The sequence below is a fragment of the Rhinopithecus roxellana genome, chromosome 19 (assembly GCF_007565055.1).
Source record: "Rhinopithecus roxellana isolate Shanxi Qingling chromosome 19, ASM756505v1, whole genome shotgun sequence".
In the NCBI taxonomy this organism is placed as follows: Eukaryota; Metazoa; Chordata; class Mammalia; order Primates; family Cercopithecidae; genus Rhinopithecus; species Rhinopithecus roxellana.
The window spans coordinates 33,710,096-33,735,323 of NC_044567.1; the positions used below are offsets into that span (position 1 = coordinate 33,710,096).

Sequence of the window (25,228 nt, forward strand, 5' to 3'; positions counted from 1 at the left end):
GGACACCTTCGGGATGATGGGTGTCATCTTGATCATGGCGATGGTTTCACAGGTGAATACATGCCAACGCTTATCTAATTGTTCTCTTTAAATAGAATGTCAGCGATAACTCAATAAAGCTGTTTTTAAAAAACACAGAAAAGAGCGGGCGCCTATAGTCCCAGCTACTCGGGAGGCTGAGGCAGGAGAATGGCGTGAACCCAGGAGGCAGAGCTTGCAGTGAGCAGAGATCGAGCCAGGCACTCCAGCCTGGGCGACTGAGCAAGACTCTGTCTCAAAAAAAAAAAAAAAAAAACTGGTCTGGGTAACAAATTATTTCTTGGAAAGCAGACTGTCAGCATCGTTTAGAGTTATAAACTGTAACTTTGTCTAAACTTAGAAACTGCCTTTGTGTTTAAAGTTTTAGTGAAAAGTTATATGAAACAGAAATGTGAACTTTCACTTTGAGACTCAGGAGAAGTGCCCTCGGGAGGCGCCCCCGGAGCCTTCCTTGCTCACTAGGCTCACTTCCTTTCTTTCACAATTTGTTCAAGAACTTACACGTTCATGTACCTACTTGGAGGCTCTGGCAATACATTTTTACCCTTTTGAATAACCTATATATTTTTTAAATGTCTCATCTTAATACATTCTTTTGTTTCCATGGAAAAATTTAATATTTATATGTCCCCCTTGGAATTTAACAGTAAAATAAACACTTTAAACATAAAACAACATAGCCAAAGAAAGAAATATCCAATATTTCAAAACCTAAAAGATGCCATCCCCTGAAGATATCTCATACAATCAATTTCTTAGGCATTTCCTTCAGCCTTAAAAACATCCTAAGTGTCTAAGTTCCTTCCGAAAATTAATAATTATACTGATAACAAATACAGAATACTTATGTCTCCAGCCCCATTACGTGGCTGTAGAAAAAACATGAAAAACATATATTTCTATGTGTGACTATAAAATTGGGAAGATATGCTATAAACCTCAATTCTCACTACTTTTCATTCTGATTGATAGAAAACTTTATATATTTAGAATGAGCCTAAGCACACTGCCAATACTTTGTGACTCTAAAACCTCCATCACTCAACTGAAGACTACTGTAAGACTATGGCTTCAACTGACTTACATTATTAACAAAAGAACCTAGAGGTTTTGTTTACCAATTACAAACTGAATGCATGGTAAAGTTTAATACCTCACTGCAAAACTGATATTATACTCTTTACAAACAAGATTAGGATACTAATTAAATGTATGAATTTAGGCTGAACTGGTGGCTCAAGCCTATAATCCCAGCACTTTGGGAGGCTAACGTGGGTGGATTGCTTGAGTGTGAGACTAAGCTGGGCAACACAGCGAAACCCTGTCTGTATACAAAAATACAAAAATTAGCCAGGCACTGTGGCATGCACCTGTAGTCTCAGCTACTTGGGAGGCTGAGGCAGGGGGATCACTTGAGCCTTGGAGGTGGTGGCTGCAGTGAGCTGTGTTCGTGCCACTACATTCCAGCCTGGGTGGACAGAGTTAGACCCTCTCTCTCAAAAAAAGTACAAATTCACATGTATATGACTTAAAAATCCTAATTCAGGCCAGGCGCAGAGGCTCATATCTGTAATCCCAGCAGTTTGGGAGGCCGAAGCGGGCGGTACATGAGGTCAAGAGATTGAGACCATCCTGGCCAACATGGTGAAACCCTGTCTCTATGAAAAAATACAAAAATTAGCTAGTGGTGGTGCGCACCTGTAGTCCCAGCTACTCTGGAGGCTGAGGCAGCAGAATCGCTTGAACCTGGGAGGTGGAGATTGCAGTGAGCCGAGATCGCACCACTGCACTCCAGCCTGGGTGACAAGAGCAAAACTCCACCACAAAAAAAAAAAAAAAAAAAAAAAAAATCATAATTCATTAATGATATGGAGCATGAACTACAATGGGTCATGAAGATATTCACTTTCATACACGGTAAGATTAACTTTGAGCTTTTTGTATGAAAACATCTACTTTATGAACTTAACTCTGGCTAAAACCACTGAATTAAATTTTCACATTTATGAGAATTATCATAGTTAATCATTAAAAAAAACCCTCACTCAATCCATGAAAATACCCAGAAAACAATACTGAAGACGTAGGCTCTCAAGGTCATCACATCACAAATAAAGCTATTATTACCTGTGCCTAAATTAAGGGCAGTGCCGAAAATAAAGAAAACTGATTATTTATTCATGATGGTCATAAAACCCATGCCAGTCGGCAGTGACACTTGGACCCCAGTAACTCCACAGAGAACTACAACGTACAAGTTAATGGCAACAGGATTATATCTGATTCCCTTTTCCCCCAGTATGAGAGCATCAGGGTCTCACTAAGGGTAACAGGTCACTGTGTTCGGCTGTCTCTTTCTTTGGTCGCCAAAGCAAAGACAATATTCAGTGGAATTTACAAAGGGCTAGTTTATGAATAGGCTCCCACAGAGGTTTTCAAATTGCTGGTGCAGCTCCTTGAAGGGATAGGGATCCAGGAGTGCTAACTGTGGGGGAGCAGTGGAGAGTCCATATAAATATATATTTATGTATATGAATTCATAGAGAGACGCATTCAAGGATGGCTAACAAACTGTTAATGCGTAAATATCTCAGGACAGAAGAATTTCAAGTGAACTTTAATTTCTCTTTAATCTCAAATTATTTTCAATGAGAATATATAACTTTTGTTTTTCATCACAGGAAAGAAAACTAAGAAAAAGTTGACTACGACAACAACCCAAGAGTCTGAGACAATCAAGGAAAAGGCCTCCAGGTACAGGAGCATGCCCAGATTCCTTAAGAGTGCAGGACATCAGCCCCACTGGAGGGTCTGCAGACTCAGAGGCATAGAGGAAAATCAAGGGGGAGTCAAGATGAAGAAACTGATGAAAGCCAAAGTGAATCAACTATTTGAGTGAAAACCCCCAGGGCTGAGTGTATCTCCCAGCTGCAGAGAAAACGTGGTTCCCATCATCACATCAGGGTAGGACGGGGGGTATGAATGTTGGCAGCATAGTGTTTCACACGAACGTACTCACTTGGCCTGAATCTTTATAAAAAGAAATGACCCAAAGAAAGACATCACAGGTCAGAATTTGAAAAGATAGCCAGGAACAAAATTTCTGTTTAGTGGTAATTTCACAAAGCAGACTTTCTAGAAATCTGATTTTTTTTTTTTTTTTTGAGACGGAGTCTCGCTCTGTCGCCCAGGCCGGAGTGCAGTGGCCGGATCTCAGCTCACTGCAAGCTGCGCCTCCCGGGTTTACGCCATTCTCCTGCCTCAGCCTCCTGAGTAGCTGGGACTACAGGCACCCACCACCTTGCCCGGCTAGTTTTTGTATTTTTTTAGTAGAGACGGGGTTTCACCGTGTTAGCCAGGATGGTCTCGATCTCCTGACCTCGTGATCCGCCCGTCTCGGCCTCCCAAAGTGCTGGGATTACAGGCTTGAGCCACCGCGCCCGGCCAAAATCTGATTTTCAAATTTGTGGGGGGAGGGTAGGAAAGCATGCTACATATTAGATTAAGTTATTCAAAAAAGATATATTTCTAGTTAGCTTCAGTTCAGCATTAGTCTTTCAAATAAAAATTCGTAGTTCAAGTTCGATGGTTATAGCCAGATGCAAACTTTTTTAAAGTATAATTAATGCTATAATGAAGACTCATCTATTAAGAATGGATTAGAGTAGCTAATATTCTCCAGGAGAAGGTAGAGGGGTATCATAGATAAGCATGCCATATATTCTAAAACATTCCTTGAAAATGTTTAAAACAAACCCACATTTAAAGCATTTCTATTATTGAGAAAATTAAGTCAAATATAATGCTAAATAATTGGGGCACGGCTTTACTAATACTACTAGTTGAGTGGTGTATAATATTGCAGAGCAAGGGAATTTCTAATTGATTTGGTCTAGTTTGAGCTAATTATCAAAACCAAAATTTATTCAAACTTCTACAGTGTTAATTGATTCAGTACATTATACAATCTAATTTATAACTGTAGCCTCTCTCTTAAGAGTATCCAACTCTTGGATTCTCTCAAATTGCTAAACACTTTCTTATATTCAAACAACGCAGGGCCTTGAGACTTTTGGGTGCTGCCTTGTGGCAAATGTGGCCCCTGCCCTCATGGACACACAATCTGGAGCAAGGGAGGGAAGTCAAAATACTAGAATGTTAGAAAACCATCAATTTTACATGTGAACACTAATACTAGTACTATAACATGTATCATATGTACAGTCAGGCCAGCCTGTGTCACCCGACAAAAGTGTCCAGTCAGAAAGTTGGAACCAATATTTCTCAGGCAATTAATTTTGGTTTGAATCAGTAATAATGAAGAGTCTGAGAAAAACGTAAACCTTGATGCTGCTAACATTCATCAATGAATTACCTAGCAGTACTGTTAAATTATTTATAATTCAAAAAGCCTCTTTTGTTTGGAAAGACATTATTACTACAACCCATTCTAAGGCTAGTTAGTAGTTACTGATAAACTGTACCCAAAGGAACAGTATTTTAGAGGATACAGAAGGTAAGAGAAAAATCCAGTAGCGTTTGGAGTTAGCAATGAAAATTCTCAACAGAGGCTGGGCGCGGTGGCTCACGCCTATAATCCCAGCACTTTGGCAGACCAAGGAGGGGGTGGATCATTTGAGGTCAGGAGTTCGAGACCAACCTGGCCAACATGGTGAAACCCTGTCTCTACCAAAAAATACAAAAAATTAGCCAAGCGTGGCCATGCACGCCTGTAATCCCAAATTACAGGGTGGGGGTGGGGTGATGCTGAGGCAGGAGAATCACTTGAACCTAAGGGGCGGAGGTTGCAGTGAGCCCGAGATCACGCCACTGTACTCCAGCCTGGGTGACAGAGGAAGGCTCCATCTCAAAAAAAAAAAAAAAAAAAAAAGTAAAAGAAAATTCTCATCAGAACAGTAATAGAAAAATAATAGCTCTGCATAAAGTGGTGGGACAATGTAATTCACAATCACTATTCAGTAATACGCGATTTGTCACTACTTGAGGAGAAAACAATGACAATAATGAAGAATATAGCTGGTATTAAATCAGACTGAAAAATTCAAAATGTTAAAAAAAAAGAAGAGGGCCGGGCGCGGTGGCTCAAGCCTGTAATCCCAGCACTTTGGGAGGCCGAGACGGGCGGATCACGAGGTCGGGAGATCGAGACCATCCTGGCTAATACGGTGAAACCCCGTCTCTACTAAAAAATACAAAAAGCTAGCCGGGCGAGGTGGCGGGCGCCTGTAGTCCCAGCTACTTGGGAGGCTGAGGCAGGAGAATGGAGTAAACCCGGGAGGCGGAGCTTGCAGTGAGCTGAGATCCGGCCACTGCACTCCAGCCTGGGTGGCAGAGCAAGACTCCGTCTCAAAAAAAAAAAAAAAAAAAAAAAAAAAAAAAAAAAAAAAAAAAAAAAGAAGAAATGGATGATCCAGAACAGTTAATTCTGTATTTTGAAATGACAATAGTAAGAAACCATTGTTTTTCATTCAAGATCATAAATTCATACACAACTACGTACCATAACCCTTTAGAACCCTTCTGGAAAAGTGTTATGTAAATTCACAGTGCTTCTGAGAGTATAAGAGAGAAAAATGTCCTTTTTGCTATGCTGCTCATGTGACTTTAGTCCAGAGGCTTGGAGACCTGGGCTCCCTCAAGTCTTGTTTTTACCATTAACTGGTTCTTAAGCAAGAACCAGCCTCTTAATTCACACTAGGAGATGATCTGTAAACAAATTCCTTTCCTGTTCAACTATGAAGTTCAAATGAGATAATATATATAACCTTAACTTTGAAAACTATAAATGTCTCACAAAAGCATAGTATTAGCTGTGAGAGTGCATGTGTCTACATGTACAGCTGTGTACACGTGATGGTCCAGTGGAAAATAAAAACTTCAGAATAACAGTTATAGTAAACCTGTACTGAGCACCAATTATATGCAAGGTACTGAGCCATTTTCCTGCATGATCTCAATTAGTCTTTTTTCTTTTACATTTTATTTTTAATTGACAAATAATTGTATTAAGTCTTTGTAACAGCTTTATGAGGTAGGAACCATTCACTACCTTTCTCATTTTATTATTTATTTATTTATTTATTTTTTTGAGACGGAGTCTCGCTCTGTCTCCCAGGCTGGACTGCAGTGGCCGGATCTCAGCTCACTGCAAGCTCCGCCTCCTGGGTTTACACCATTCTCCTGCCTCAGTCTCCCGAGTAGCTGGGACTACAGGCGCCCGCCACCTCGCCCGGCTAGTTTTTTGTATTTTTTAGTAGAGACGAGGTTTCACCGTGTTATCCAGGATGGTCTCGATCTCCTGACCTCGTGATCCGCCCGTCTCGGCCTCCCACAGTGCTGGGATTACAGGTTTGATCCACTGCGCCCAGCCTTTCTCATTTTAAATATGAGATACCTGAAGCCTAAAGAAGTGAAGTAACTTGTCCCAAATTAAACAGAGCTAGTGTATGTGACTCCTGAGTGTATGCTCTTAACCACTGGGAAATAACTAAACATACAGGTATAAAATGAAGAGGCTTGAAGTGTGGCTTTCCGTTTGTTCATCCTGAATCTCCAGCACATCACAGGAGTGCCTGAGTTACAGCGAGAAATGTGTGTGTTTCCACCAACACCTTTTATGATAACTAGCAAATTCTGGACTTGAAGGATAAAAAGAGAAATCTTTTACATATCAATAAGCAAAGAGGGAATCCAGAAAGAATGTATCGTTTTTATTATAAAGGATAGTTGGCAATGAGAAATTGGAACCTTAAAAAAATGCAGACATCCTTTTGTTGTTCCTATTCAAACTCAATCAACTTTATCAGTTCAATCCTGTTTGGTGGAAATCAAACCAAAAGAAAATGTAAAAGCTTTGCTTGGAAAGCTAATGTAACATTCTTCAGGCATTTTTGATTAACCAAACGCCAATGAGATGTGGATGTAAAACCAGTGATAAATGAGGAATTTCACAATGAATAATAAAAAATAGTTCCAAAGGCAGGCTTAGATTCGCATTTTTTAACCATCAATTTAAAAAAAAAGTTATCCTGACCATAAAAATTTTGGTACCATCATATATGTACCCCCCTAAACATAAATAAACTTACCTTTGGTTTTTTGATCAGCAGCCTGAAAAAAAAAAAAAAGAAAGAAACTCTTCAGGAATAATGTGTAGAATGTACACATCTATGAAAGTTTATAAGCAAACTTTTAGTATTGAAAATTTTTAAAATGAGTTTTTGCCCCGTTTATTTATGACAATTTATTAGTGGGAAAAATGTGTAACTGTCTACATGCCGTTGATTACATATCAATATTAATCTAAAGGCACAAAATTCTATCTGGAGCTCACTTAAACTCTGTAATTTTAACAGGCTCTATCTAACAGGTATACAGTTTAAACTACAAGATACATTAAACTAGGTAAGAACAAAGACAAATGGCATAACTTGGTATTTTTAAATGCCAAAAAATTCAAGCTTGACTATAAAGTTTACAGTAGGGCTTTTATTTTTAATTTTTACTAATAGGATTCATAAAAGAACATTTGCCAAAGCTGCAAAAAAAAAAAAAAAAAAAAAAAAATTTCTAGCTTTTCTAATAAGATCAGTTGAATGGCCCTTTCTTCATTTATTTGACATGGTTGTTCAGGACAGTTCATTTTAAGTAGAACAACATGGACACATGTTACCACCAGCAACTAAAACACAGCTTCCTTAAAACACAGCTCTAACACTTCCACTTCCAAGTTAGACATTTACGGCTGTCACCTGTATTTATTTCACCAGTAGAATATCTATTATTTGCTAATTATAGACTTGGCATATTGATCTAAAAAGTAACAGAATGAAACCTTGTCAGGTAATGGCTATGATGATGCAAATGAGACACACAATGATACAAAGACAATGAAGTAGGAACTTCAGCCAAACCTTTTTCTGAGCACCTTCCTTCTTTTTCTTTTCTTCCTGCTTTTTCTTTTTCTTTTCTTCCATCAAACGTTCCTCTTCTTGTGTTTCTTGCTCTTTCTCCCTATTAAATACAAAGAAAACTAGTATAAGTTTGATGATCATGTTAAGTCAAACAATGAAAAAGTATTAGCTGCTTCAAGTCTTTTTTTTTTTTTTTTTTTTTTGAGATGGAGTCTCGCTCTGTCGCCCAGGCTGGAGTGCAGTGGCCGGATCTCAGCTCCTGCAAGCTCCGCCTCCCGGGTTTACACCATTCTCCTGCCTCAGCCTCCCTGTAGCTGGGACTACAGGCGCCCGCTGCTTCAAGTCTTAAGTCAGAATTTCGAATATGGGATACGGAAGGACCCTCTGAGAAGGTGCTAGAAAGGGACCCTTTCCTAACAGCACTGCAGGTTGCCCTGACTTCTTCAGTAGCCGGCGGTCTCACTCATTCGGCCCACATTGTTGAACACTAAGCCATCATCAGGCATTGCTGGGGATAAGGGCATGATATGGAGTAAGATACAACTCCTACACTCAAATAGTCTGTATTTGAGAAACACACACCAGTATTACTCAAAGTACTGTATCTCAGGGACCACCATCATTAGAATCATTAGGGTACCTATTAAAAAATGTAGATTCCTAGTTTCCACCCTAGCAAAACCAAATCAGAATCTCTGGAGGTGATTCTTATGCACACTAAAATTATGTTTGTTTGATAAGCCAATGTTATTAAAAAATAAAGATTCCACACAGCATGGTGAGCTAGTATAAAGATACACTGGAACACAACATAGAGCAGTTCTGCTCAGAAGGGGTCACAGCAGCCTATGAGCTAGTGCTGAAAACCTGTCAAGGAGTTTGGCTGGCTGGATAGGGTGTTATGTCAGTGACCGAGTCATTGACTATTTGCTCCAAAGTCACCCTTAAACACTTGCTCTGCAATAATGACAGAGTTCCTTTAAACATGTCTCCTTTCAGTGAGTACAACATGGAGCTTTCTCAGTAGAGGGCACCCTAGGGACACTGCAGGAGGAAGGTGCCCTTCTGCTGTTTCTAGCTGCTGGGGGAAGTGGGGGTAGGCGGTGGGTGTGAGGCCACCCTGCAATGGCTCCAGCCATGGGCCCAGCATGGGCGGTTTCTCAGCAACCTTGTGGCTCTGGTGTGGTCTAGTGTCATCTTCTCATGACCATCTCAACACAGACACTGTGGGCTCAGGTCTTCTGTCACTCACCCCATCCACAGATTTGTCCCTTGTGATCCTCCCTAGCCGTGGGGAGGGGCCTCCTTTCAAAGTTGGTCCTTCCCTGGACACTTCCCTCAGGCCTAGGTACCATATAGTTTTCTATAGCTACCCTTTTATCAGTTTAATTATTCCTTAAATCAAACTTTCCTTGTCTATATCACTGTGTAGTTTCTAAATTCCAGTTGGACCCAGACTGATACAGACGGGAAGGATTTAACACACTATGCAGAAGTAAAAACATACACAAAAGTCTTAGCAAAACATCATCATCTACCCATGAATGTTTTGAATTTATTAATTTTGGAGTTTTTAATTTGTAAATGTGTTTTCTATACAACTACATGCATAAGGAATTTCAATCTAGTGTCAGCTAATCCATATTTAAACAACTATCACAAGAAAAATATTTTAAATTACATGGTGGTGGGTGTGTCTTAATGAATATTTTTCTTTAAACAGTGGTTCTCAGTCTTTGTCCTTCAGAATTACCTGAAGAGCTTCAAAAATCTCCAATGGCTGCAACCCATGCTAGGGAAATCTCTGGGAATGGAACTCGAGCACTGGCAGTTTTTAAAGCTTCCAGATGTGACTCCATTTTCAATCAAGGTTGAGAAAACACTGTTTTTAAAGGAGGTGTGCACGTGTCTCCAGTTTGGAAAATGATTATTCATTATATTCGATGATACCTTCCAGGGATGTTTTCATGCTAAAAGGGACAGAGACACTAAGAAATCTGCACTTAGAGCCTTCTTATAAGGGACAGGCAACCCCTGTGAGTGATGGTTTTGCTATTATCAGGCTGAAGCTAAAATCTAGGGGAAAAGCGAACAAAAAGCAAGCACATAGTAATTGCCTACTGCTATTGTTAATAGTTTCTTAATCTACAGCACAATAAGACCCTTAAGCTACCTCCCAATATTAAACTTAATAAAGTAGACAATATAAGCTAACTTTTAAAAGATATTTAATAAATGGAATACACATGATTTTTGCTTAATTCTATTAATCTACAAATTAGTTAGAGCTAGCTATTCCCTCAGCAACACAGTTCAGATTTTACTTTAATGGTAAAATAGAATGTTGTAAATAAAGAGCCCAAGTAGCCATGAGATCTCACACTTTCTTACCTGTGTTCGTGTTTATATGACAAAGCCTAATTCAGATATTTGCTCTTTAACAAAGTTTCTCTAATGTCCCCCTAGCTGCTTAGCAGTAATCTCTTCTAGCTCCAATCCTGTGTTCAATTTCTGCTATTTTTCATTAATAATTTTTAAACATATCAACATCTAATCACATTTTTACTTTATAAATAGAGTTTTGGGTATCTTTAAGAAACTTCTATGACTATTTTTTCACTTAATGATATACTGCAGTATGCATGGGGAGGCTAAGTTTGTTCACATCTCTACATGATATGCTTGAGGCTGCTATTTCTTGACTCATTTTTAATTTTTATTTTATTTTTTTGAGACAGGGTCTCCCTCTGTCACCCAGGCTGGAGTGCAGTAGCACAATCTTGGCTCACTGCAACCTCTACCTCCTGGGCTTAAGCCATCATCTGACCTTGGCCTCCTGAGTAGCTGTGGTTACAGGTGCGTGCCACCACACCCAGCTAATTTTTGTATTTTTGTAAAGACGGGGTTTCTCCATGTTGCTCAGGCTGGTCTCAAACTCCTAACCTCAAGTGATCCACCCACCTCGGCCTCCCAAAGTGCTGGGATTACAGGTGTGAGCCACCAAATCCAGCCTAATCTGAGACTTTAACAGTTTAATTCCTGTAATGATGACTGTGGATTTGGCTCTTACACCACACTCATCACTATTTTTAGTTAAATCAATAAACAGCATCTACTTTATAAAGAATATGCAAATGTGGTTGGGTGCTGTGGCTCACGCTTATAATCCCAGCACTTTGGGAGGCCGAGGTGGGCAGATCACTTGAGACCAGCCTGGCCAACATGGCAAAACCCCATCTCTACTAAAAATACAAAAATTAGCCGGACGTGGTGGTGCCTGCCTGTAGTCCCAGATACTTGGGAGGCTGAGGCAGGAGAATCACTTGAACCGGGAGGTGGAGGTTGCAGTGAGCTGAGATCACACCACTCCACTCCACAGGGAGACTCCATCTAAAAAAATATGTAAATGTTTGCTACAGAACTATGTAGTATACTGTGATTACATTTTATTTTTTGTGTAACTTTTTTCTACAGCTCCAAATTGTTCCTTCTTTTTCTCTATTTTCCTGGCAAAAATTGTTTTTGTTTTTTAAGCCTCTTCCCACCTCAAGTTAAAAACACAGCACTCTTAGACCCCCTTTCCAGAGCCTTCAGCGCAGCTCTGTCTGGGGTGGGAGCACTCTGCTAGAGCTTTCTTACAGCCAGCCTACAGTTACATTTCTTTGTAGTAAAATAGATATTACGTAACACTTACCATCTTAAGCATTTTAAAATATAAGTTCATTAGTGCTACATTCACATTGTTGTACAACCAATCTCCAGAACTCTTTTCATCTTGCAAAACTGAAACTCTGTCCCTATTAAACAGCAACTCTCCATTCCCCCCTCCCCAGCCACCACTCTACTTTGTCTCTATAAATTTGACTACTCCAGGGACCTCACTGTGGTTCTGAGTTGCAATTCCTTAATGTTTAGTGACACTGAGCATCTTTTCATATGTAGTTGGCCATTTGCATATTTTTTAAGGAGTCTATAGTTATTCTTTTATCATAAAACTTCCGTTTGGATCACTGCATGATTTCTATCCAACCCAGACTGATACAGTGGAAAGGTGGAACAGATTAAGCAGGAGCAATGATACATATAACAGACATCATCACCCATCCATTAATGTTGATACGAATTTCTTAACTCAGTCATCCCATGACTTCTCCTCCTTGATTTACTCCCTCAATTTGCTGAAAAACATTCAAGTATCTTTTCCAGAAAGGGTGGGGGGAAGTCAATTTTTAGAGGCAATGCATGTCTAAAGACAGTTTCAGGGTACCTTTCTATGTGACTGGTGGCTTGGCTTGGCTGAGTATTAACACTCCAGGCTGAAGGTCAGTTTTGAAGACCTGGTGTCACTGTATGCTAGCATCCAGTCACATTCAAGAGAAATCTGATGTCATTCTGTTTTTCAGTCCTTTTTAGGTGATTTTTTTTTTAATTTTTTTTTTTAAGACAGGGTCTTGCTCTGTGATCCAGGTTAGAGTACGGCTCACTGTAGTCTCAATCTCCTGGACTCAAGTGATCCTCACCTCAGTCTTCTGAATAGCTGGGACTACAGGTGTGCGCCACCACGTCCAGCTAATTTTTAAATTTTTTGTACAGATGGGGTCTTGCTATGTTGCCCAGTCTGGTCTCAAATTCCTGGGCTCAAGCAATCTCCTGCCCTGGCCTCCCAAAGTGCTGGGATTACCAGTGTGAGGCACCAAGCCTGGCCATGCTTTATTTTTTCCACTTGATCTCTAGGGTTCTGAAATTTCAGGGTGATGTGTCTTTTCTCCCCCATTATTTGTGTGTGGCATTTGGCTGATGCTTTCAGCTCATACCTTTCAGTTCTCTATTTTCTTGAAAACACTTTCCTTCTGTTTCTAAATAAACATACTGAACCTGAACCTCTTGGATTGATCACCTGTAACTGTGTTGTTTCTCTTATGTTTTCTACTCTTTTTTAATTGGTGCTTCTATCTTGAGGGTGCTTGATTCAACTTGATCTTCTAATCCTTCTGCTGAGTTTTTTATTGTGATGTTTAAAATTGTTAACTTTCTTGTGCTCTTGAATGCTCCTTTTTCACAACACCCTCTTCTTGTTTTAGGTAAGCAAAATCATCTCCATTATTTTCTCTGAAAATCTTCTAAGTTTTCTGCATATCTTTGTTCCTTCCCTGGATGCCTCTTCCCTTAGACTCTCTCTGATCTGAAAGCCTTTCCACAACTCTGTAGTAATCCTTGGTTGTCTGTTCAGGCACTGAAATACCCATTAGGGGCTTTGTATGTATGGGCTGGATTTCCTTCACGGTGGGTTCTGCTTTAGGGATATTAGGTAGGGAACTGGCTGTTTTACTAGCGCAGCCTCAAATGCCAAAACATGCAGTCCCCCCCCCCCCCCGATTACCAGGGTGCTACAGTATTAGCTAACAGACCCTAACCACCCAGAATTGCTCCACTGCTAAAATTTTAGATGCCACTATCCCACATTCTGACCATAACTTCCTATTGTTATCACTATTTCCACAGCACCTATTCTTTGTCCTCACTGAATCTTCCCATTTCCTAACTATTCCTTTTTCTTCTGAGCTATTTTAATCACTTCTTTTCCTACAGAGTCTACACCTTAAACCTATCTCATATGTTCACTAATTCAATCACTGAGGAACTACACAGCTAACATGTGCTATTTGTTGTAGTAAGCACCAGGGACGAAAAGAAGGATGGAGGGAGGGAGGTAGGGACTGATTCATGTAATAAGTATTTTCTGAATAAAAGCTTTGTTTATTTTTGTAAACAGAGATGGCGTTGTATTATGTTGTCCAGGCTAGTCTCGAACTCCTGGCCTCAAGTGATCCTCCCACCTCAGCCTCCCAAAGTGCTGGGATTACAGGTGTGGGCCTCTGCACCCAGTCTGAACAATAGCTTTATAAGTGCTCTGGGATTATAGCAGGGAGCAAGATAAGAATACATACACTTTCAAGGATATTTACATAAATGAGTAAAACAAATTATCGCTATTACAACGGCAACAAGTACAAAATGCAGTGAGAATGTGACAAGATGAGCACCTGCATCTGTCTGGGCACTGGCCTCCTGCTTAGGCTATTTTTCTGTTACAGTTGGGGAGCCAAATGTCCTGGCTTTAAACAAGATTATGAGCTTCCTCCGTCCTCTGGGCTATAAGTGCCTTGGTAGGAGGACTCTGTCTCTGCGGCCCTGAGAAGAATCTGTTACCCTTTACGGCATTTCTGGTACCAATTTCTGGTATATAATCTCAGCTGAAATTTACAGTGAAGAAAATCTGTAAGGTTCTCTTTTAAGGAAAACTTTATTTTCTGATATGATCAAGTAGTATTTAAAAAGTTACTGTCTACCTTGCACAGTAAGATTATAAATTTGGATTTGAAAAGTGCTTTCACCTACTAAAAGAAGAAAAAAACAAATGTATCAATTAAATGGAGAGTCAATTCATATTTTTTCTAAGTTGTAAAATAAATTTATAAGTCAAGAAGCAAGGAGAATAAAGAAAAGGAATGGCGAGGCTGGGAGAATTTTACTTTTTAATCACAGAACATTTTCTTTTTAAAATTATGTTTAAATATACATGATCAACATACATTTGTAAATATAATCTTATCGTGCTTTTCCCCCCAGGACAATATTTGCTTTCCTGTTGCTGACATGCTTGGCATCCCTTACCCACTCTTTCTCCCCCTTCCATATCCATGTCAAATATCTCCTCCCTCCATGACCCACATTAAAACCACCTAGTTCATATCTTTCTGTTTTTGTCCCTGCTCATGTAACTGTATGAAAACATAAATACTTATACATTTTTACAAAAATTGTATTGGATCATTGTTGGCATAACTGGAATTACGTTATAGAAACTTTTTTGCATCTTGCTGTTCTCATTCAATACTTGCAGGGAAGGAGGATCTCCCTTCTCTCTCCCTCCCCCTACTGAGAGGTCCAATCTGTTATTTCTAATGGCTCCATAATGTACCATGGTGCAAATGTTATCATATTATTCAGTCATTCTTCTATTCATACATATTCACTTCCTTTCCAGTTTACTGCCACTGCAAAGAACTCCAACTGCCCTACCTAGCTCTGCTGAAGAGAACAGCATCCCTTCGATTGGTGTTTCAGCTTATGTTTCAGTAGCAATGGGAACTAGGTAAGGAGGAAATCCGATATGGGCTCAACTGCTGGGCCCCGAGCAAGTCTGAAGGGCCAAACTGGATATAAATTACTACACCTCATATGGTGAGGCATACTAGAATGGATCCCTCTGTACTGAGTTTCATTAGGAAGAAAATGTTTTTTAATAACCTGGGTTTTCCATTTGTTTCTTTTATTCTCAAGTAATTTAGCAATCACAAGATTAGGAGGCTCTGGGTAGAAAAAGGAGCAACACTCATATTTTGGAGGCAACTAGGAGGAGGAAGGGGTGAGAAGAAGATTTCCCACAAATGGGCCTCTGTGGGTATCATTTCGGTGTTCCTAGTTAAACTGTAGATTTTCCCAGAGAAACAATGATTTACTTTTGTTTCAGAGGGTCTGATGGAGAAAGAGAAATAATGATTCAAAAGGTGAAATTATGTAGGTAGACTGGGAATCCAGTCACCTCATGCAAAACTATTCTGGATGAAAAATGTTACAAATTACCAGTCTTTTTGTTAGTTGATCACTTCCTATATTTGTAAAAGAAGAAAATTCAATAAAAGAGGGCAGGGGCCTATTTTTGTCTTTGAGGTTTAGTTATCAGACATTGTAAATGCTTCTCATCCTTAGTTTCACCTACAAAGAACACTATTGCCTATATACTCTGAATTTATACTGGCTAGACTTCAATGTCATGTCATCAAAATATTCACTAATTTGTGTGTGGGGGGAGCGGGCAGAGGGAGGAGAGACAGAGTGTGTGTGTTACATGCCACTATTTTGAAACTGACTAATTCAATTAGAATTTCCTTTCACTGTTTATGTTAGGAAGGGCTGGTAAAATGTTATCAGACAAAATTAAAAAGAGAAGGGGATGGAAATGGTATGCTATGCACTTGTCATAGAAATAGTTAAGGTCTTAATTTATTCAACATGTATTTGACTACCTGCTATGTGCAGGAAGTATTTGCTAGACTTTTGTGGGCAGTATGAGAAGGATAAGACAAAATAGTCTCAGCCTTGAGCATAAAATCTAAAAGGAAAGACAAAGTAAAGCTTTAATTATATTTAAAACTCTACAGACTATGGAAAGAAACAGAATAGAGAGTATGCTTGAGATTTAGAGTCACAAGGACTGGGTTCTAAAGTGAAGTCAAGTCACTGGTATAGAGAAGGTCCAAAGCCCGTAAGCCAGCGTATCAGATGGACTGCCTGTAAGAATGCTTAAGTCACTCAGCACGACACCTGGACTGGGGGTGGAAAAGGCACTCACTGCCAAATGGCTCTGACCAACAGGACCAGAAGTTGCGAAGAAGACCTGTGCTTGACAGACTCTACAGTCTTCTGATTTCCACATTTTTGTATAATCCCTTCCTGTGGAGTACGAGAGAGAGAGACCAGCAACTTGCTTCTAGTCATTCAAATATGGCAAAGGTGTATGTCACTCCTCGGCTATGTTACATAAGACTCCAACTTGCTAGCAGACTGGCTTTAGAGTCTCCCTCTTCGCTGCTGGTTTTGAAGAAACAAGCTGTCATGAATCCTACTGCTGCAAGGAATGGCATTCAGCCAGCAGCCTGAGGAAGCCTGGATACCAACGGCTCACTAGCAGAGCCTCCAGATGAAAACAGCCCCTGGCCTTGACTGCACAGCTTTGCAGAGGGCCCAGGTTAGTACAGCCTCCTGAACCCATAGAAACCATGCAATGGATGTGCACTGCTTTAAGCCACTACATTTAGTGGTATTTGCTACACAGCATAGCAAACTAAACCAGGTGGTGATGGATTCAGGCCTTCTGGGGCTGGGCAAGATGGATTAAACCAGCTATAGCCTCTCTCCTGCCACTTACAACAACAAAAAACTGGACAAAGTACAATATAAACACAAACACATAAATAATAAAAAGTAACAAAAGTAGGTGGTTTGGGGAGAGGAGTTAAATGTAGGGAAGGCAATCTGTGTGGGGGTAACTTTCTCATTTCCTTCTCTCAAAGCTTTGCCCAGGGAGTGGGCCCCAATCACAGCCATGCTGTAGCAGGCCCGGTACTGACACCTAAAACCGAGAGAAACCTCATCTTTCTCAGCAGAGGACTAAAAAAAGGAGGACCCGTGAGCTGGACGTATCCCAGGAGAGTCAGGGATCCCAGAGAGAAATCAGCTAGAAAAGGGAATCCCCCAATTCTATGTACAGACCTTCACCATTTTGGACTGACCTTTGAGTTATGCATTTATGGGACAGACCCAAAACAGCAGAACAAAGGCTGTGAGATATGAACTACGATGACAACACCCCCTCCCCCAAGCCTCAGACTAACTCCTACATGTGGGCCAGGTCCAAAGCAGCATAGTGGGAGCCTAGTACTGAGCTGACATTAGAAGCCTTGAACCTACCCAGGCTGACTGCCTGCTAAAACAAAAACAATACAACAAACCAGCGTTTTCTAGAGGAGTCTGATAGTACTAAGAGTCTATCTGACATATTCAAAACGTCCAGGATAAAGTCCAAAATATCTCCTCATACAAAGAACCAGACTTTGTAGCCAACAATCAGGGCAAAAGATGACAGACGTCAATGGCCAGATGACCCAAGTTTTGGAATTATCAGACAATGGTTTCAAAGCAGTTATTATAACTATGCTCCAGGAGGCAAATAAAGATAAATACACTTGAGTAAACAAATAAAAATTTAGAACTAAAAAACTAAAACATCTGCATTTAAAACATCATTGGATAGGCTCAAGAGAAGAATGGACATGAAAGAGGAAAGAGTATGTGAACTTAACAGAGAAATAAAGATTACTGAATCTGGAAAACAAAGAGACTAAAAAAATGAACAGAGCCTCGGGGACCTGAGGGATAATTCTAAAAGACCCAACATTCATGTCACTGGAGGCCCAGAGGTGGAGAAGGAACATCAGTGAAGAAAAAAAATACATAAATTTATAAATTCAGAAAGCTCTGTGAATACCAAACAAGATAAACTCGAAGAAAACTATACTTGGATATAACAGATACTAAATGTAAGCAGCCAAACTCAAAAGGCTATGTTGCGTAGGGTCCATTTATATAATAATCTGGAAAAGGCAAAATTGTAATAACTGAAAATAGACCAGCAACTGTCGGGGGGAGGAAGGGACTGGCTACAAAGGGGCAGTGCAAGGGAGTTGTTTCGTTGGGCGGCGGAATTATTCTGCATCTTCACATGATGATGGTTATATGGTTGTATGCATTTGTTAAAACTCACGTAACTGTACACCAGAGAGTGAATGGTACTACAAGTAAACTTTTAAAAAGTGAATACAAGGAATGACAGAAAACAAAATTTAAAAAAATTACAAATGGTTATGGTGGGAAGGGTTCAGGAGAATATTGAATCCTTCCCTCATGTCTCCCCTCCACCCTGATTCCCGGTCTGATGAGAAGTGGTTTCAATGAAGTGAAGACAGTATGTGTTGGGGGCATTGAGGAGGGTGCAGGGCTAAAGATAAAGGTCTCTGTTAACCAGAGGACCATGCACCCTAAGGCTCGGGGGAAAGATCTGGAGAAAAGGATGAGGAAACTTCAGAGCAGCACTGGGATTTGATTACTAGTTAGGAAGAGATGACAGCAGGGACATATACTTTGGAAGGATGGTGAAGAATCACAGAGATCGAAGAGAGGTATGACAAAATCAGTTGGTCTCAGGTATTTCAAAGGAATCCTGATATTATTTTCATTTTAGAGTTAATACAGACTTCAGCCCAGGATTTAATTCTCAGGACTCACTATCATGGCTAAAATGAAACAAGACAAAGCCCAGCAGCCCAGTATGGAGTTACTGCAGCCTGAACTGACTGAACTTCTTAAGAAGCAGTGTCTCTTGCCTCTCACCTTTTAAACATCTTACAGTGCTTCTTGTCTGGCCACTGAAAATAGGAAAATATCCTGATTTTCCTTTTACCTACAATCTGTGGACTTAGGGGCAGTGACTCCAGGGATGCATTTTGTGTCTGACTAATAGAAGGGCACAGCGTCCCCTGGGCCACAGTGCTCAGATTCAGGGATGACACTGGATGTGAACCAAACAGAATCAGAGGGCTGGAAGTTACTGTAACCAAATGAAGCCAACACCAAAGTAGGGAACTAAGAAATGGAGAGAAAAACTAAGTGTCCGTGAGGTATGCCTTTTGAGTCCAGGAAAAAGCTGTTTTTGCAGCCTGGTATCTCAGTGCCTTGCCCTCCCCTGACCAAGGGGTGGGCATGAGACTCATACTAGGCTAATCAAGACACATCTTGGAATAGGAACTCTGAATTAAAGTGGCAGACAGCTGGAGTGGATTCACTGCACTGACTGCCCTACAAAACCTGTCATCAGTGCCTGCTACCTGGATTATCTAGGCTGCACGGGTTGTGTCCTAGTTTTTCAGCTTGTCCTTCAATTTTGTCATCTGTTATCACATCCTTCCAAATGTTCCTCCTTTTTTCCCCCTTAAATTTGTATACAGTTGCTTCCCACTGTCTGTAACCAAGGAATCCTGATAATGCAGTTTATCAACAATCTATTTAAACCTAGGCTTACTCAGTAAGCACTGACTGGCTGCAGCATTATTTGATTATGATTTGTCTTTAAGTAGGTTCAGTAAACACTTTACCACTAACTTTAGCGTTGCTATATTAACATGTCCATTACAAATATGGGAGGATTGCTGTTTGTGAGACAGGGTCTCGCTCTTTCTCCCAGGTTAAAGTGCAGGGATGTGATCATAGCTTGCCGCAGCCTCGAACTCCTGGGCTCGAGCAACCCTCTCACCTCAGAATCCTGTGTAGCTGGGACTACAGGCGCACGTCACCACGCCTGGCTAATTTTTAAATTTTTTGTGGAGATGGTGTCTTGCTGTGTTGCCCACGCTAGAAGTATGGGAGTTTTAAGTACCATGTTGTGAAAACCTTTTCTTCATTTCTGAGTTTAAAGTCACCTCAAATTAAGTCAGAAAATGAGTGTAATTTTAATAGCACTCCACTTTCACAGTAAATTACATAATGACATGTGTGTGTGTGTGTGTGTGTGTGTGTATGTGTGTACTTTAAATGTGCTAAAATAACAGAAGAAAATCTCCAACCAGTCTCTCAGATAGAGTAGTCCTTGCTGGTACATCCTGGCCTATGTGTTACAGAGTGGTTATTAATAATGCTCAGGATTGCATTGTTTGGAAGAAATCCTAGGAACACGTATTCTGTAACCACTGATAAGCATAATGCTTTTCCCAAAAAAACTACTAAGGAGTTTGGAGGTGGAGATTTATTGCCTAACTACTAAGGAGTTTGGAGGTGGAGATTTATTGCCTCTCAGTGCCAAACTCTGCTTTTTGCCTGCTCTGTGAAAATGGATCTGTGACCTTTAACTATTTTTCCTTTGCCAGCTGGCATGACATTCAACCTTTTCAGTACAGGGCACTAGAGAGACACAGCAGGAGAAGAGTTCTGCCTCCTGGCTAGAGAGTTCCCTGGCAGGATCCTGCAGGCACACTCCAGCCATGTCGCCACCCCTGCACAGGCAGTTTTGTAGCACAGTGCCTCTGGTGAGATGCCTTCCCATGAACTGCTTTCAAGTTCCATCAACACAGCATCACAGCGACTTCTCTGCCACCTTGTGAGCCATGGCTGTCATCTCTCACTGGATGTTCCACCTCAGGCTGGGGGCAGGGGTCTCCTTATATCTGCTATTCCTGAATCCTCTAAGGCTTTTTTTATTCTGACTAGCCAATCCCTCATTATTCTAATCCTGTTACAGTTAACAATTCTTGACAGTCAACTTTCCCTGTTCACATAACTGTATGGTTTCTCTCTCTTGGCTGATGGAGGAGCCCATAAATTAGGGCTTATTTCAATCCTAGCAATAAACTGGAGACTTTTAAATACTGTCACATCAATCAATAAATAAAATTCACAGATGTGCCTAAATGAAAAAATTACATCAAAGTATAAAATGACAAGCTGTATTTAATAAATAGCACAAAGACCTGAAATATCAACCCTGACAGATGGAGTGAAGTAATTATTTTTGCTTGAATTTGGCACTTACCCTTTTTTTTTTAAACTCCATGGTATTTCTGTGTTCTGAAACTTGTGGCATTATTTGGGCAAGTTTAGAAAAGGTTCTCCTTCATAATTACAAAAAAGAAAGGACAGCTGGGCGTGGTGGCTCACACCTGTAATCCCAGCACTTTGGGAGGCCGAGGTGGGTGGATCACAAGGTCAGGAGATTGAGACCATTCTGGTTAACACGGTGAAACCCCGTCTCTACTGAAATACAAAAAAATTAAGCCAGGTGTGTGGCGGGCGCCTGTAGTCCCAGCTACTTGGGAGGCTGAGGCAGGAAAATGGCGTGAACCCGGGAGGCGGAGCTTGCAGTGAGCTGAGATTGCGCCACTGCACTCCAGCCTTGGCGACAGAGCGAGACTCTGTCTCAAAAAAAAAAAGAAACGACAAAGTCCCAGCACCATATAAGCGTTGGTCAGTCACTGAAGTGATGAAATGGACCCTGGGGCAGTTATCAATATGAGAACTGTATGAGAACTGGACTGCAGGTGATCCCCGGGGTGGCTTTCTATTCAAATGTTTTGCAATTCTGTGAACTAAAAGGACTGTTAACTGTGTGGATTCAGTTTCAGGAGCCATTAAACTAACTTGTGTTCAAAGTTGGATTTTAATTTGGGAGAGCAGGTGAGCATACAAGACCTGGGCAGAAATAGTTTGATGACAATCTGCACAAGAGAAAAATCAAATATAAAAAGAGATGATACCACCATCTACCCATTCCCTTGATCCAGAAAAATCTGTGAAGCCCAGGGTTTGCATGTGAGGATAACAGGAGTTTCAGCGGTTTACAATGGAGTAGTAAGTTGATAAAGGACATGAATGTCTACCTAAATAGTTTCTTTCTTTTTTTTTTTAAATACAGTCTCAATCTGTCACCCAGGCTGGAGTGCAATGACACAATCTCGGCTCACTGCAACCTTTGCCTGCTGGGTTCAAGCGATTCTCCTGCCTCAGCTTCCTGAGTAGCTGGGATTACAGGCATGCACCACAATGCCCGGTTAATTTTTGTATTTTCAGTAGATAAAGGGTTTCACCATGTTGGCCAGGTTGGGCTCAAACTCCTGACCTCAGGTGATCCACCCACCTCAGCCTCCTAAAGTGCTGGGATTACAGGGGGGAGATACGGTGCCCTGCCAATAGTTTCTATAATGAAACAAAGTAGAAAAAAAAGTGACTGATTATATTGCTGCAGGAAAAAACCCCCACAGGTACTAAGAAGCTTGTTGAGGGCCGGGCGCGGTGGCTCAAGCCTGTAATCCCAGCACTTTGGGAGGCCGAGACGGGCGGATCACGAGGTCAGGAGATCGAGACCATCCTGGCTAACACGGTGAAACCCCGTCTCTACTAAAAATACAAAAACTAGCCGGGCGAAGTGGCGGGCACCTGTAGTCCCAGCTACTCGGGAGGCTGAGGCAGGAGAATGGCGTAAACCCGGGAGGCGGAGCTTGCAGTGAGCTGAGATCTGGCCACTGCACTCCAGCCCCGGCGACAGAGTGAGACTCTGCCTCAAAAAAAAAAAAAAAAAAAAAAAAAAAAAGAAGCTTGTTGATATTTCACATTAAAAATGTGAAATGTAAAAACTTAAATTTCATAAATGATGAAGAAAATTTACCTGAAAAATATCAATTAACAGAAAAACACTTTAATTTTCTGTTTCCAAACACACAACAGGTTCAGATGCTGCCCACACCCTGCAGAAATTTAGATAGAGATCCTAAGGGAACTACCTCATAAAAAAAAAAAAAGTGTTCTAATTAAGTTTAGTCTTTAGTCATTCATTAAAACAAAGCAGTATATTGATTACTGGAGCAAATTGAGATCACATTTGAGACTGTGAGCTGCATAGTCCCATACTTCGTAAACTAACTAGTATTTATTAGTTATAGCTCATTGTTTCTGTCCCTTAAACAACTTCCTGGAAATTACTATCTTAAATCAAAAACTAAAATTCAAAGCATAAAATTGGTATGAACTGTAAATCTAATATTATGTTCATATACCAATCTCAAGAAGCAAATGTTTCCTATTACTCTCATAAAGTCAATGTACTGCTAATTGCCACCTTTAGGCTTTCTGATTTCTTTTAAAATGAAAAAAAGTGATAGGGCCGGACGCGGTGGCTCACGCCTATAATCTCAGCACTTTGGGAGGCAGAGGCAGGTGGATCACCTGAGGTCAGGAATTCGAAACCAGCCTGACCATACTGGTGAAACCCCATCCCTACTAAAAATACAAAAATTAGTCAGGCATGATGGTGGGTGCCTGTAATCCCAGCTACTCAGGAAGCTGAGGCAGGAGAATCGCTTGAACCTAGGAAGCAGAGGTTGCAGTGAGCCAAGATCGTGCCATTGCACTCCAGCCTGGGCAACAGAGTGAGACTCCATCTCAAAAAAATAAAATAAAATAAAATAAAATAAAATAAAATAAAAATAAAAATAAGTGTAGAGTTTACCTCCTCCAAGACTTTAATGGAACCACATCTACTAACAGATTAACACGTACTCAGAGGTAACCTAAAATTTGCCAAATTATTTTACTATTTGATTCAATTCCTCTCTCTGTCCTTTAAGGATTCTCATTAGCCATAAGAACACATACCTGTTCTATAAGGGAAGAAAAAGTTTCCCTACCATTCAGGTCTAAAAATAAGTTATTTTAGTGGGTACCTCACACAGGCGACGTAGTCATCTCTAGACAGCTTCTTCTTTGTGCTAGCATGTGTGTGCAAGGGTAGGCTTTATTAAATCATCTTTTGCAGCCTCTTGATAGCCAAAAAGCACCATGGGAAACCTCACGGAATTTGCAAAAAGTCAGCAATTCTCTGGGGGGGGCCAAGGCAACACAGTCCAAGTGTGAAGGTTTCCAGTGGTTTTGCTTAAGCTTAAGATAAAACTTAGAAAATCAAACAATCCTCCATAAATACCAAGTTCCAACTGCAAAGATATTAGGGCAGCAGATAGTGTGAAGTGATCGTCTTTGGAAAAACTAATGGTAGCGGTAGCAAGAGCTGTCATTTACTCAGCACCGGGCTTGTAAGGTCTTTCAAATAGATGATTTCATTCGCTCCTCAAAAAGATCTTGTTGAGACAGTTATCATCTACATCTTCAAGGAGAGGATCAGAGGATGAAGCTCAGAGGACCTCTGTGTACAGACACAAACAGTAAGTGACACAGCCACAGAGCCGTCGTCAGTCAACTGAGGTCAGACTGAGTTCCAAGCATACGTTGCATCTACTATACCACACTGTATCCCTAAAGAGCACATATTCTTCATTGTGGTCCAAAAGTGACACCGTATGCTTCAAACTTACAATGAACTGATGGTAAGGTTGACTTCATTTTTTGGAAATTGAAGAGCATAATCAAACAATTTCTTAGATATATATTAGAGTAAAAGCAAAGCCGCTATAACAAAGAGACCCCAAAATACAACATGCTCAAGATGTTTCTTCCCTGCAGTCCAGAGAGGCTGGCCAAGCATCCTCATTCCAAGTTTGTTTTATTCACTAGAGGAAGGAAAAGAGGAATTGAAGAGCAAATTACTTCCTTTTTGGTTCATGCCCTGGAAGTTTATGTATTATTTCTGTTAACATTCAAGTGACCAGAACTTGCCCATATCGAGACACAAGGAAGGCTGGGGAAAATGTCTCTAAATGTGCCCATCTAAAACTTCTTTCAAAATGAAGATGTGGGGAGAATGCATTCAGGGGGTTGGTTAGTTAACCATCTCTGGAACCAACAGATGGCCTGCCCACCTCTACACATAGATAATAAATAATTTTTCTAAAATAAAACAGATACGCATACAAATTTGGGTTTGCGTGTGACTTGAACAAACAATACAAAAATCAAGCACCTGAGATTTGTCTCTACAGGCATATGATGAAAATGATTTTAGCCAGAACTTCTTCAAGGGATCAAGATATCATCAGTTACCTGCTACAGCTACAGAAAAATCCTATTAACACTTCTACAGAATAACAAGCAACATACATCCTGGTAACCCTTACAGAATGAATTTGTTACAAAATATC

At 40.5% G+C, this 25,228-nt stretch overlaps 1 protein-coding gene across 2 annotated transcripts in view; it reads right to left on the minus strand.

Annotated features, from left to right (window-relative positions):
• Window positions 1–25,228, minus strand: part of TNRC6C (trinucleotide repeat containing adaptor 6C) — a 139,763-nt gene that overhangs the window by 102,466 nt on the left and 12,069 nt on the right. For both annotated transcript variants that reach the window (XM_010381911.2, XM_030923618.1), the window contains exons 2-3: window positions 7,974–8,073; window positions 7,149–7,170 (exon numbers count right to left, since the gene is read on the minus strand). In XM_010381911.2, the coding sequence (XP_010380213.2) occupies window positions 7,149–7,170; window positions 7,974–8,073 (122 nt within the window). The remainder of the gene's footprint in view (window positions 1–7,148; window positions 7,171–7,973; window positions 8,074–25,228) is intronic.